Below are 15,821 nucleotides of genomic sequence, written 5' to 3'. Positions count from 1 at the left end.
TATGGCCAAGTCATACACCCCGCCCATTTATACAATTGATCTTAAAATTTGATTTTAAACCTAACATTTTAGTCACTTATCAGACGCTCTTGTCAAGAGCGAAGAAGGAATTCGGGTTAAGTGCCTTGCTGAAGAGTACATTGACCGAATTTTCACCTAGTTTTGACTGTGGCTGTGGAATCTGACTTTGTGGCTTTGGAATCTGACTTTGTGGCTATAGAAGCTAGTGGAAAGGCAAACTGGTGGTGAAGGTTCTTGTTCCGCAGCCAATCGAAGCAGAGCAAACGCATTTACCGTGGTTTATTTTGACCAATTGCAGAGAATGAAACAATTGTGCCAAAATTAAATAAGTGTGAAACAATAATCATGCTGACAAAATGGGATCAAAATATTATCAATAAAGAGAACGAAAGTATATAATTTGAAAGACTTACAAATCTACAGAACGGCTTATACTATTGCAAAAAAAGTATACGTTTCCAGAATAAAGATTTAAAGTAAATCAGACCAGATGTATATGTTTGCTGTAGATAGGTCTATCTTTACTGTATAGCCTTTAATTTTGTTTACATCACGCGCTGCATTCGCCAAAGGGTTATTCGGCCAACCACTCCCCAAAGTTCTACTGTAAAATACACTGGGAATTGTAGTTCTTGTGCACACTCAGATTATTGTTAAAATAAACACACCATGAGATTTAGGCTGATCTTCAAAATGTCGTTAAGTTAACAAATATTGTATTTCTATGCTTTTCTATGTTGGCACTGATATTCTTTAAAAAATGTATCATACTGAAATTAATCTTCTTCACAGATCGGCCTAGCCACACAAATAATTATTTTTTGAATGTAACTGTACAACAATGGCAACTTTAAAGTAACCTGTCGACAACCTACTTTTTAAAGACCATGCACTGTACACCGACACACCGGGACTATTGCTGAAAGTTTGCATGTCAAATGAAAGAGGCATGCCTGTGCTTCAACACTAGATTGGGTCTGAATAGATCTGTAGCCTAAACCTAGAAGTCTGCGCTACTACTTGGTCAACTGAAATCTGATTTACGATCATTGACGGGTAACTTTCCAGTTTTGGCTTAGGTGTGTGTAGGTGGTGCGTACACTTTATGAAGTGTTGCATAATCATGCTTTTCAGCACCGAAGTAACTATTTTAGCTCGCCAGTCGTTCGTTGTTTATTCTTGTGCTTTGAAACGTCACATGACTGACTGCATTTCCCAGCAACCCACAACACGCAAGCGCAGTACACGTTGTCTGGCAGTGGTAAACAGACGTCAGAAGGGTGTCTTCGCCTCGAGTCAAAACAAAACAAAACAAAACAATATATACGATGACTGAATATTTTGACATCCATAATAGACACAAGTCGAGCAAAACTATCTACTGAAAGGGGCAAATTCCAAAGGAAGGTACTGAAGGCATTTTTCCGACTTTTGAAAGGATTTTAAACTCCGAAATAACTGGAGTTAGCCAGCTAGCTAGGTGGCTATTACGCTATTTCCACAACTACGTTTGGTGTGTTGAGAGTGCAGCCGATGTGTAAGAGAGTAAACTTCAAGAAACCGTGGATTCCGAACAGTGCTTTAACGTGTCCAGGGGACGAGGACTGACTCAAGTTAGGCACATTCTGAAGGTTTGTGCCCGCGTGAGCATCGTGTGCTGCCGCTCCTCGGCGTAGAGAAACATGGCAGATGGCGACACGCGCTTGCCCACAATGTGGAGGAGAGTGCAAACCTGAATCAGAAAACCACGGACTTTCTGATCGATTGTTTTCCTCAAATTTTTGTTACAGACCATCATGATCAAACTGTTCAGTAAGGTTTTGCTCTCAACATTTATTTTTGTCAGTCGACTTAAATTACTAAACTAGCCAAGTAATAATGCTGTAGCGGAAAGAAACGAAATCCAGCATAACATTACTGTTTTGACTTATTTTCAGCAGTAAACGTGGCATTGGTTAGATAATCAAATATAGCATACTTTTTACTTGAAATATTGATCATCTTATTGCTTTAGCTCCATGAATCCACAAAGTGACATTGTTTCACAGGTATGAGTGACGGCTAGATGTATTGTGTATTTTGTTATCAATTAGTTGTTGTTTACATATATATATATATATCACAATTAGAATTGTGATATAAATATTGTAACTATATATCTGCTCCAGTATTCTATTGAAGCGCGAGGTTATTTCTACGTGCGAAGGAGCGAAACGGCACGTTGTTTACAAGGGCAGACCGAGGCATCGTTAAATTTAGCTAGTTGATCATTTGTAACGAACGCTCTTTTGTGACAGTGACCCACTGTGTAATCCTAATTTGTGGGTTCTTTTCAAGTATATGTTCTTGAGGGCGACTCTATTTTTATTTTAACTCAAAGGGCAATATTATTTTTTGAAGGAAGACGCAATAAATAAACATTTAAATTTATAGTGTTGTTATAGTTTTAATTTTATAGCTACTTTCCCTTTAATTAGGTCACCTTTTCACAAACTTCGCATAGATTTACATTGTCTCAATATTAAAACTACAAACTACCAAAACTAAACTGAGACGTTTTTTTATTATATATATATATATATATATATACCCCACAGCAACGTTTTACCATAACACGTTATGTGGGCCATCAATTGCATTGTTTTCTGATTGCAATCCAGATGTTTTGGTGTGCATTCCTCCCTGAGTTCCCTTTGTTCTTTTATACTAACAAAGGAACCCTCATCACAGCCTTTCTTTGCTCTATGTAAATCGGAAGGTTTATAATAGTTACTATTAAGGAGATTATTTGGGTCCCCTAATCTCCAATCTCAGGATTAACGGACGCTATATTGGTGTATTCAGATTGTGTCTTTCTTCTACAAGTCCCCTTAATAGAGGATGGAAAATAGAATTTTTTTGTACGATAGTTTAAGTTTATATTGAACTTTTGGTTATACAATAATTTTATTAGACAATCTAGTTTGAACATAGACTCATCAGATAATAATAATAACAAGCATTTCGCTACACCGGCAATAACATCTGCTAAATATGTGTATGTGACCAATAACATTTGATTTAATAGGCCTACATTTTGGTGTGCCTGTTAAAAACACATGTTGACAAACCTCCCCAGATTATATATTTGTTTTATTTTTTTATTTAGTAGAGATTATTCAGTCTGACTATTATTTATTTTGACGTTTTATATTTTAAGTATTATTTCATAGTAGTCAACATTTAGAATAGTTCAGAAGTGAAGCAAACCTTTTGTGGAAAATCTCTTACAATGGAGGATTCAAAGGTACCCAAGATTGACCCAGATTTTGAGCCGCAAAGCAGACCTAGGTCGTGCACATGGCCGCTCCCCAGACTCGACATCTCAGCTGTTAAACCGGAGGGGGCAGACGGACCTGAATCCGCTGCGGGAACCCCGCCCGCCGACGAGGATAAGCAAGAGCAACAGCAAATCGTATGTGAGCCTGAGAAAGTTGTGGTCTCAGAGGGAGGAGTTGTAGCCGGAGTGGGTGGAGCCACGCCCCGAAAGGGATCATCCCGGCGCAATGCATGGGGGAACCATTCCTACGCGGACCTGATTAGTCAGGCTATTGAGAACGCTCCAGAGAAGCGCTTAACCTTGGCACAGATATATGACTGGATGGTGAAAACCGTGCCTTACTTCAAAGATAAAGGAGATAGCAACAGCTCAGCAGGGTGGAAGGTAAAAAGAAAACGATGTTTACCTTAATGCGTTTCGTAATTGTTATACACATTGTTATAACTATGTTATATAGACCCATTTGATGTGATCACATGATACATTATTACACTGCATTAATTAGTGAATAATATAAGTAATTACTTGAAATCTATGGTCATCATAATGGAAAAATGTATGTAATAAATGTATCACTAGCCACTTTAAACAATGCCACTTCATATAATGTTTACATACCCTACATTACTCATCTCATATGTATATACTGTACTCTATACCATCTACTGCATCTTGCCATCTTGATGTAATGTATCACTAGCCACTTTAAACAATGCCAATTTTCTATGTTTACATACCCTACATTACTCATCTCATATGTATATACTGTACTCTATACCATCCACTGCATCTTGCCTTTGCCGTTCTATACCATCACTCATTCATATATTATTTTATGTACATATTCTTATTCATTCCTTTACACTTTTGTGTATAAGGTAATTGTTGTGAAATTGTTAGGTTAGATTACTCGTTGGATATTACTACATTGTCGGAAATAGAAGCACAAGCATTTCGCTACACTCGCATTAACATCTGCTAACCATGTGTATGTGACAAATAAAATGTGAATATTTTTGTTGTTGATCAAATGAAGCTGAATAATTTCCTAAGTTACAAGGCGCCAATGTTAAACAAAACCCTTTTTCTTTTCCCTTCCCGATACCTCAGAATTCAATTCGCCACAATTTATCACTCCACAACAAGTTCCTGAGAGTTCACAATGAGTCCACAGGCAAAAGTTCCTGGTGGATGCTCAACCCAGAGGGGGGCAAGACTGGGAAAGCCCCCCGGCGCCGTGCTGCCTCCATGGACAACAGCAGCAAACTGCTAAAGAGCCGGATGCGGGCCAAGCAGACCAAGAAGGCAGCAGCAGGCTTGGGTGGGACCACCGGGGGAGACGGAGATGGCGTCGCAGACAGTCCCAACTCCTCCCAGCAGTTCCCCAAATGGGGGGTGAACAGCGGCAGCCCCTCATCCCGCGGTAGCCTAGACGACCCTGACATGTGGACCAGCTTCCGTCCACGCACCAGCTCCAACGCCAGCACCCTGAGTGGCCGGCTGTCCCCCATTGGTCCCGGCCAGGAGGATGAGGATGACCTGCCTGAGGAAGGTCTACTGGGCTACTCCACGGGCAACCTGCCCCCCACCCTCACCGAGACACTCATGGAGGAGCTGGACCTGATCGATGGCCTGACGCTGATGACAGAGCAGCAAGGAAGGGCTAGTCCCAGCACGGCCCCCATGGTGCCCCCCACCCCTCTGCCCTCCGCTTCCACCTTGCTTCCCCGGGGGTCCGGGTTCCCCACATTCCGTCAGCTGCAGCCACCCAACCTCTCTCAGGCTGCCAACCAGATCGTGGGACAGTCCTCAGGCACACAATCTGGCAACAATAACAACTCCAAGCCCTCAAACTATGGCAACTCCCTCTTCAACCCTATGCCTACCCCCGGCTCCCATGGGACTGGTCACTATGGCACCCATGTAGCCTCCAGCTTGGAGGCGTTGCTCACTTCGGACTCCCCGCCTCCCAGTGATGTCATGATGACCCAGGTGGATCCGCTGATGCCCAGTCCGGGTGGAGTGGGGATGATGGGCATGGGGGGGCCCATGGTGGGAGGGCGGGCCAAGCCCAACCAGCTGTTGCTGGGGAAGGGGCTTGAGCCCAACACTGTGGCACCCATGGGGATGCAATCTCAACTCCAGTCCCAGCTCCAGCAGCAGCACTCTCAGCTGGGCCTGGGCATGAGCCTGTCAGGCATGACCCAGGACTCTCCACAGTACTCCGGCCTCAAAGCCCAGCATGCACAGCTGCCAGGTATGGGGCTTCACCACGGAGGGGGCCTCTCCGCCAATGCAGGAGGAGGTCTGCCAGGGATGGGCCAGTTCGGAACGCCGAGCTGCTTCCTGCCCAGTCAAGACCGCTTGCCCACCGACTTGGATATCGAGATGTTCACAGAGAACTTGGACTGTGACGTTGACTACATCATCAACAGCGACCTCATGGATGGAGAGGGCATCGATTTCAACTTTGACCCCATAATCCAGGGAGGGCAAAGCTACTCCGGCCCTGCGACCACGCAGAGCTCCGCCCACAACTGGGTACCCAGCTAACTTTCCAGCAACCCTTGCAGTGTTAGCCAGGTACGCTGAAATTATACTTTCAGGTTCTAACTATACCCTTGTTTCCCTCTCACCTTCACTCACTCCCTGTATCTTTTGCTTTGTGCAGGAGATTAATCAAGAACATCATGAAGTCAACATTTGTCTTTGACTCTTTGTTGCGGGTAAGGATCCCCAATCACACAAAAACTCAACGACACTCACAACAAAGATCACATCTGGTGCATTCCCATTCCTCGTCTCCCTATTGGCTGAAGATTTGAAGCAATTTTTTAAAACCTTTGCGTTTGTACTTTTGAGTTTTCTTTGGATTTAAGGACGAAACCAGACCTCAGACATCCATGTCACGTGCCAATACAAGTGGATGGTCAGGAGATCCACCATACATGAGACCCCCCCCAGACCCCCTAGTAACACTTGCAACTTTTGGGGAGTTTGCCGTATGTATTTTCTTGGAGTGTTTTTGAGAGAAGTATGACAGAATTTATTTAGAGTAAAAAGACTAAACACAACAAACAACTCTAAACTACTTGGAGTTAATATAACAATGAATATTATTACTATACCAAAGTAGTTTTAGGATTGATATGGTACACCTCATTGATGTCTTTGATATTGAAGGTAAAATGGACGGGGCACACAGGAAAACATGGCCAGTTTTCGTATAAATTGTAGGTGGTGAACGATTACCGACCACCACCAACTTAGACATAAAATGAAGCTGCTGCATCTGTATATATGGAGGGAATGGGGTTCAAACACAAAAACACTCCTCTGTACCTTCCTCAATGAAAATATTGAGAAGTTGCAGCTGGACTATGGACGGGTTGGTTGTGTGGCAACAAAACCAACGTGTGAGCCACTATGGGGCAAAACAGAAAGGGTTGCAGCTCGGTGGGCACAGGCCCATCCAATCAGATTGAGAGAAAAAATAAATGATAGTAATCGTAGTTTTACCTAAACATGCAAACACCATTAGATAGAATTCATAGCAAGCAATTTTCGGTCAGTTTTGTTGCCGACTAACCAACCCTCATTAACCGGTCAACAAATGGTTACATTTTTTCCAAACAGTAAAATGACATGACCAACAGAAAATATCCTACTATGCATGCATACAAGGAACGGACATGTTTCATTCTGAACTTAATGGAAACATGCAACAACAGCAAGCCTATCGTATTACAGTCAAAAGGCTATAATGTATTTTATTGAACGTTCAAGTCCTGTAATGAAGCAGCTAATAAAACCTCCATTTCAAACATTTGCCAAAATGCGATTCGCGGGAAAACACCGTTCTAAACAGCACACCTAATGCAAACGGTTCCATATGTGACAGATATGAAACTTAGAAAGATAGGGAATCTAATAGCAACAACTAAGATGGTTTGCTAATATGACTAGGATTGTGTCTTTGGGTTCTGGACAACGAAAGAAAGATATGAAAACCAATAGAGCAATAGAAAATGATGGTTAATGGCATGAGGAAGTCTTTATAAAATTATATTTTCCTCCATGTTTCTATGGTTGGATTTTGGCAAGGCTACTTTGAAGCAAGGTAAGACACGCCTCATTATTTAAAGTAAAACGATCAGGTTTCAAACAATTATGCTGCCTCAAGCTCACATTGTAAAGTGGTGGGTGACGCGCTGATAGCCTGCCTACCGTTGACTATAGTCTGCCTACTGTTGACTATAGCATATGCACTCAAATGGCGAATGGGAGGTGCACTTGAATTATGAGTTGAATTTGAGAAATAAAAATTTATATTTTTAACCGTGGCCATCAAAACAGTTAACACGCAATGACTGGGCTTATAAAAGCATATTTCACTCCAGTGCCAGCTTTTTGAGGAGCTACTCTCGCGCTGTCTGACAGGTGGTAGGCTATTCTGCTCCTCAAACTAGACTCTGTATGCTGTGCTTGTGATAACTAAGATGCATGACGACTAACAAAAATACACACCAATTTAATTTCGCAAAATTATGCAAAGGAACCTATAGACCTATAAGCATGACTGGTCAAATGTATTTTCGGCGGCTAACCTATTAACCGTTAACCGTTAACATACCTACAAGAAGTGCACTGGAATGACATTCAGATGAACTGGAATGACATTCACTCTCATGGGAAGGGTGGCCAAAAATAACTAACTGAAAGCCACACTCCCAATAAGCCATGAATATGACCGCATTGAGGCATATGTCACTGTGCTTCTATGGCTATATGCACTATATAAATGCACCATACCACTGCCTACTTTGTTCATTTAGCAAACAAGACCGCTCATAATCCAGTGCCTTTATCACAGTCAATACACATATTTGAGCTTTAAAAATGCTAATTTTTCCTCTGCCTCATGACAAAATGAATAGAATTGCCGTAAATTAGGGGGAGGACCAATTCATTTCTGGCTACACTACTGCATGGGTTGGCTTAGATTGTTGACAACATGTAAACTATATTTAATCTCCAAATGTTTATTGAAAACATAAATACATTTGCACAATGAGCACTTGTCTCATAGATCGTTAAAGTTGTTGATTAGCTAGCTCATTTTAGCCATATTAGCATTGACATGAAATCAGTCAAAACACATCAAAACAAGACATGGTATCAAGAACAAGATAAAACTAGCTGAAATGAGCCACCAACGATTCCCCACATGGCAACTTCTTGTCATTGTTACTAGCCATCTGACCATTCAGAATCATAACAACGCTCAGCTTCCGGCCCCATTGTGCGTCATTTTCGTGACGTCAGCCAACCTGTATGACGCGGGCAAAGTGTGAAGATGTTAAAGGACATTGGATGAGACTGAGTTAAGGATGCACGATTTGACATTGGACTCTGCAGGTTGAACAAACTTAGTTTAGCGTTTGGTCGCTTGATGGTACGAAACATGTGCTTTTTGTTTCTTTTTCATTGAAGAGACTGGAGCTACAAGGTAACTAGGAGTTATTTCAGTGGTAATTCAGTAATTGAACAGTACGGGGTATGTGATTAGGGCCGGGACGACACCAGTATCGCAATACTCCTTAGTATCGTGGCAAGGAAATAAAACACGAAGCAGATTGAACTTCTTTATCAAAACTATCATTATGTTGTCATCCAGAGTCACATGTATTTATTTTCCAAGCTAAAGCACACAATATTTTACATACAGCAGGAATTTTAAAGGACCAAAGAGTTGGTCTGCTTCGTGTTTTCATTTTTGCGATAGAAAAAATATTGCGACACTGCTATCGTCCCGGCCACATATGTGATATGCATTCACAGTTTGGCATTCGTGACTCTGCTCAGTGTGTGCTAAAGAGCAGGGTGGAAATAACTTGGGGGGAGTATTTTTTTCTCTCCTGGTGTGCAATTTCACCAACAATATGAAGAAATGTGAATTGTGAACTTTTTACAGGGGGCATTCAAAGGTAATTTTATTTGCCAACAATTGAATTGGTTGGCCAAGTGTTATATCATTGAAAGCAGTATTCCTCCACTGCTGTATGGACCACTTGAAGGTTTTGCAGAACCGTGTTGTGTTTCAAGGCACTTGGGAGTATTTCTGTCAGGTGGCAAGCATACTCAAATGGCAAAAGAAGAGCCGAAATCCAAGTTAGGTTGAATCATTTCATCAGAGGAGGAAGGTTGTATACGTGCTATGCACATAGACATGACATGCTATGCAGATCAATCAGGAGAACTAAAAATAAGTCTTGAAGGAAATTAAGATCTCCTTTTGAAGGGGTTTGCTATTTAATGTTTTCCTTAAATGTTATATCGCTTTAAGTAAGGGAAACCGGGGCTTCATGTGGGAATCATTTCTCACTATTTACACTTTGTTATACATTACTAACCGTCTTTTTTATGAAATTAATACAATGTGTGACGTAAAAAAATACATATATTTGACTATAGTTTAATATACAATTTAGATGGAGGTTATAAGTGAAATATTAACAGATATTAATATATTACTAATCAGGGAAAAAAAAGTTGTTTTTTTAAATTGGAGAAACTATTTCAAAGATCATTTTTAACAGTCATTTTCTATATATTCTTTTATTTTTGTAAAAGATGAGATGCATGTAGATTTTATACATAACCAAAGGAACACTAAGAATTGCATGGCAGATAAGGGGGTGCTTGGGACAATGTATTTCAGTGCAGATAAGCTTTGCAAGTGGAGCCTGTTCAAAGATCTGACATTTTAACAAATGACAAGGCAGGTGAGGTGAGGCAAAGTGCATGCGTGGACCAGTATAACTTGATTTTACAAATTGACTTGCCATTTATTTAGTTCATTTGACTTGACTATTGTGAAATTTAAATCCAAATAAAAACCTCACATGGAATTTACACAATGGAGGACATTTTGCTTTCAGCAGTGATCTCTTGGGGTCATTCAAAAAGAATAACAATGGAAATATCTTCCTTAAGGGGGTAATCAGATAATCATCAGAATAACAACATTTAAGGTGAATTTCTTTGTTAAAATAGAAGACTGGAAACCAACAGTCCCTCATGTTCTGCCGTTTTCTTGAGTATGGCATCCTTGACACAAGTGTCTTGGATTCAAGCCACTTTCAATTTAACACTTTAAAATAGAAATTCTAATTTTACTGTAAGACGGAAGTACACAAGATATCTTTAGTCGTATATCATAATAATAGTCTCGTTCGAGGTTGTTAAACTGCCAATATTGAACACTAGAACATGTTACTCAATAGCAAGATGCACCTTGTCATTTTCCACGTTTTTTTCTTTCCTTTTGAAGATGTGTTTTGTGTTAGGCGGAAGTTTGTATTTAATTCTTTGTTCATGTCAGAAAAAAGGTTATCGTTTATTGTAAAGTTTTTTTTGTGTTGACCAGTTTTTCATCTGAAATGCATCCTAGATGGAGTTTTACATGATTGTTAATAATGTCACTGTAACCATGTGAATACATTAGCTTTTAATTTGTATAAAGCACCCTTTTTCTCACAAAGATTTTCCTATTGATCGGTGCTAGTTGTCATTTATGACATACATTAAGAGGGCCATAATGTAATGGGTGCATATTTAGATCACTTTAGGGCCTTGAATCATTTGTATGCATCACACAGATGGATATCTTGAGTGAGTATAAAGGTATTGATTAGTTAAAGGTCCAATGCAGCCATTTACAATGAAGTACCTTACTGTGATTGTTTTTTTCTTCAATTAAAACAGTAAAAATTAACAAAAAAATGTACAAAAATTGCTTCTTAGCAAAGAGCAATTTCTCAAGCAAGAATTTTGCTAGGACCGTCTGTGAGTGGTGGGGAGGGGAAAACTGAAAACTTGCTGTTATTGGCAGAGTTTGAGTTTGGAACTCTCTTTCTTATTGGTGTATACTAATGTCACCAGGCAGGCCAAAACCCCACCCCACCAAGAGGCAGTCATTCAAATCTTTCCAAACAGCTTTTACACTGAAAGGGTATATCACAACCCCATAGTGTGGAAATATTTATAAAACACAGGAAATCAAGTTATTTACTGCACTGGGCCTTTAAAGAAACTAACCTTTATTATTTTTGTTATATATATATATAGTGATCCCCAGACTTTGTCACTTAAATAGATTTGAAATAAAAGTGAATACCGTGTAGTTTGAGGTATTTTAATAAGCATGTATGAAAGTCCCATTGATAAACAGCAAATAATTTTGGTTGCTGTGATGGATTCCGCAGTGATACTCAAGTCAATGATGGCATAATGGGTGGACTGGCAGCCATTGTGAGTGTACCCATAGGAGCCATGCAGGAAGTAAATCAATATGTGCTGTGATTTGTTGATTCAACTTAACTGACGTTAGAAAAAATACATTCCATTGCATGAGCCACATCAGTGAAAATCATTTGAATGAACATTCTACATTACCATGGAAAATATTGCGTCACAATACCAGGTAGCCGTTGCGAGTGTACCAATGTCAAATTGCCAGGGTTAGAGGTTCCAAGCCCATTCTATTTCTATGGTCATACTATTGTTAACATTATTGGCCGGGTCTTTGAGAGATGTCCTTTCCTTATGCATCTTAGGGTGGGTGTGAGTGTTTGATAGGAGTGACTGAATGAAAGGGAATGTGTCATTGTTGGACAGTGGTGTAACTGTTTTAAGTGTTGACTGAAAGTGTGGTGGCCATGTTTAAATGCACAGTGTATAGGGGACATCCTTCCCATAGGCTGTATTTGCTAGGTCATACCTTGAATAATCTGCTGGAGTTTTCCCCCACTGTCAACTACAATTATGGTCTTTTGACTTTTTATTCCCTAGTCCCAGTAATATTACCCTTCTTTGTATTTTTCTTCAATTTCTTTAATACTAATTTTCTCATTATAAAAGTAGCTGTTAGTAATGTCCTTATGGCCCCACTTTGATAATACAGTATTTTAGTATGTGGACAGTACATTTTTTTGTTTGGTTTTTAGAAGGGGGGGGGGGGTGTTATCAGAGGGGTTGATGAGTTGTGCCTAGCCAATATGTGTTAATTACTTTATTTTGATAGTTTTTGTCTTATTTCTTTCTCAATCTTACTTTACATATTGTAAAGTCAGCCAAAGACGGCATTGGAAACAGTTCTGGAAAGTGGAAATAAACGTAATCTGTTTAACCATATTAGCCGAATCGTTCTTTATTATTTTATTGGTTCACCAGTATTCACATTTATATTGTTCATTAACTTCATGGTATCAACGAATTTAACAGTGGGATGTTTTTCACATTTTAAAGGTCCAATACAGCCATTTTTATCTCAATATCAAATATTTTCTAGGTAACAATTAAGGTTACTGGGACTGTTTGAAAATGGTTACAAAGAAACAAAAATAGCTTCTTAGCAAAGAGCAATTTCTCAAGAAAGAATGTTGCTTGGACTGTCTGGGAGTGGTTTGAGTGGGGAGGGGAAAACTGAAAACTATCTGTTATTGGCAGAGATGTTTGGAACGCTCTTATTGGTCTACTCCCAGATTGGCATTTTACTGCACTGTTAGGTGCTAGTAACGCAAGCATTTCACTGCACCTGCTATAACATCTGCTAAACTGTGTACGCAACCAATAAACTTTAATTTGATTTATAAAACAAAGGAAATCACGTTTTTGACTGCACTGGGCCTTTAACATTAATGCACAATGCTTAATATCTACCACTAGAGGGTCTAAGTGTATAGAAAAGGTTTCTCAGGTGCACCTCCATCCCCACATTTATGAGGAACTACTAATGCATTAACATGTTCTGATGTTGTCCAATAAACTGCCATGGTTTAATCATGTTGTCACAAGGGATGGAGGCCTTTCAAATATATGTAGGAAATTACCATATTAATTAATTTAGGCCTCTGTGGCAACCTGTTGGCCTTTGTTTCCGAGAATCAGAAAATAGGAGCATGTGAGGACACTGGTGTGAGTGGAATGGAGAATAGAATAAGAAAAGAGCTGAACCAAGTTCATTCATCTTTCATCCTGTCACTTATCATAACCGGCATCAGTTAGTCCCTCAAAAGCAATCAAATCAACGAAGCCATTAAAAAATACAAATGGTAACAAGAATTAAGCTATATACAGGGAGTACTAGTATCAGATCAATGTGCAGATGTCATACTGACTTTGCCAATGTTAGTGACAGACATATCAACTGTTAGCAATATGCAGCATGAGCACAACTGCGTGGTTGTTCCTTATTGCACAACAGCATGATAGGTTAAATGTGGATTTCTCAGTAAGATGATCACAGAAGGGAAATCGGCCAATGGTTGGGAATGCGTGTTGAGTTGATTTCAGGCATGCTCAAATCACCATGCCGTCTGTCTCAGATTCTGTTATGGATCCAGGCTAGCCTCATCCTTACTCCTCAATGATTTAAGACAACCATCCTTTTATCTGTAAGGACTCCCGCTTTGTATTACATTTTTTGTAAATATGTGTCAGTGATGTGGTATTTATTTTTCTAAATGTAACTTATTCCAATAGTACTGTGAATGGTATGACTCAACTGGTTTCCTTGAGGTACTGCTGTAGTCGAGTCCCTCAGTTGTACACACTGTTGATTTAAATATGAAATGAGTACAGCATATGGCAAATGTGAAAGCACAATTAGGTAACCCCAGTAAAAAGAAAAAAAGTGGAAACACACTCGCTTGATAGAACATCTTTATAGAAAAAATAAGTCTTCACATTTCCAGAAACATTTTTTTTTTTTTATACTTATGTTTTTACTTTTTTTTGTTTATTTTATTGTTCATTCATTTACGTGGTAAATATTGAACAACTGTAACATCCATCTCTGTGTCAGTGGCTCTTATCGTTTTGGTCCCTTGGCCTGGTGGTCGGAAGCTTCAGGCAGGAACAGACTCTTTCGCTCCTGCATTTGGAGCCATAACGATGTCATAGAGGTGTTGACGAGCAGCCAATGAGGACTGTAGTGCTCTTTTGCGCTACAGTACATCTACGTCAACTCATTTCAATGCATTTTCCAGCAAAAAGACGAGCCACTGTGCATACTTGTGTCCAGTGGTTATGGCACTGGCCGTTCTATATGGGCCACAGAACACTGTTCCTGAGGAGCCATTGGGGCAGTCTGCTCTAGCAAGGCCCTTACTTAGCCCAGAGTAGTCATGTCTGCCCACTCAAGCACCAGTCCAGTTTGGCCTAAAGGCACCTGCACTAAAAAGCACTTCTGTTGATATGCACTTTTTTCTTCTTCTCCTGTCGTTTCAAAACGGTCGAGCCCATTGAAAAGGGTCTTCCACCCTGCTGCCTCTAAAATATTCAGGGTGCAGCGCAACAGGCAGGATATAGCAGCGAACCCAGAAGCAACATCAAGAACTCAACAATTATAGTACTGTAATGCAAAGTTGACAAAAAAAAGTGTAAAACAAAAAAAGGATATAATTCCATTTCAAAAATCTAGTTTGCAGTACCTACCCACGCTGTTCTGCAAATTGTACCATGAATCAGCATCTTTATTTTAGGTCATTAAGCTTGCCAAATAAATAATTGAAAAAGACAGACCTACTTTTCACATGCATAAGATCGTACACAGACCATTGATGACATTTTATCCTTAGTCTACATCTTCTGTAGCATAGTAGAGTATGCTTAACAGCAATTCAAACTCAATGCAGGTCACTTGCGGGGACTTTTATGTTGCAATATTCCAGTTCAGAGTTCTACAGACCTTCAACAACCACTTAAATGCATCAATGCAGTTTTAGGGATGGTTTTCTTTGAAATGGAGATTCCTTCATTTGATCTATGCCAGAGCACATCAATATAAAAATTGACATTCATATGGCTGAGCTTATTTTTCACTCTACAAAACATTACTTTGGCCACCTCTTTGCGTTTCTTAAAGTTAAAATATATATTTTTTAAATTTATAGCGATTGCAGATTTATCGAAGATACTGAAGTGAGTTCTGATCTCCTTCAGATCTGGGGCCATGGCCTCTGTCAGGACCACGTGAGTCCCTGCACTACTCCACATACACAAGACGACTAGGGTTACAGGGTGACTGTAGGAGTGGAGATCAGCTGATCGGAACACAGAGGGACCCAAGAAGCAGCCTCAGGATCATTAAGCAATGAGGCCCAAGGGGGTGTGGTATATGGCCAATATACCATGGCTAAGGGCTGTTCTTATTGCTATTGTAAACTGGTTACCAATGTGATTAGAGCAGTGAAAATAAATGTTTTGTCATACCTGTGGTCTGATATACCACAGCTGTCAGCCAATCAGCATTTCAGGGCTCGAACCGCCCAGTTTATAATTTCTATTAGACACCATACAGTGGAAAGAAAAGACAGACCAACATGGATCTCCATCTCTGCGCTACCTACAATATATATCTATATATCTAAAAAGTGCTTTAAAAAAAAGGAACTATAGTTGTTTGATATCATCTTGC

The 15,821-nt window shown here is 39.9% G+C and overlaps 1 protein-coding gene across 1 annotated transcript; it reads left to right on the top strand.

The window, feature by feature from the left end:
* Positions 1-3,161: 3,161 nt before the first annotated feature.
* Positions 3,162-7,369, top strand: LOC139581259 (forkhead box protein O4-like). Its single transcript, XM_071410824.1, has 3 exons — positions 3,162-3,724; positions 4,451-5,923; positions 6,012-7,369. The coding sequence occupies exons 1-2, from the start codon at positions 3,293-3,295 to the stop codon at positions 5,891-5,893; spliced, it is 1,875 nt and encodes a 624-aa protein (XP_071266925.1). The 5' UTR covers positions 3,162-3,292; the 3' UTR covers positions 5,894-5,923; positions 6,012-7,369.
* The last annotated feature ends 8,452 nt before the right edge of the window (positions 7,370-15,821 follow it).

Source organism: Salvelinus alpinus, chromosome 7 (genome assembly GCF_045679555.1).
Source record: "Salvelinus alpinus chromosome 7, SLU_Salpinus.1, whole genome shotgun sequence".
NCBI lineage: Eukaryota > Metazoa > Chordata > Actinopteri > Salmoniformes > Salmonidae > Salvelinus > Salvelinus alpinus.
The sequence above is the reverse complement of the archived record's forward strand: the minus strand, read 5'-3'. Positions and strand labels throughout refer to the sequence as shown.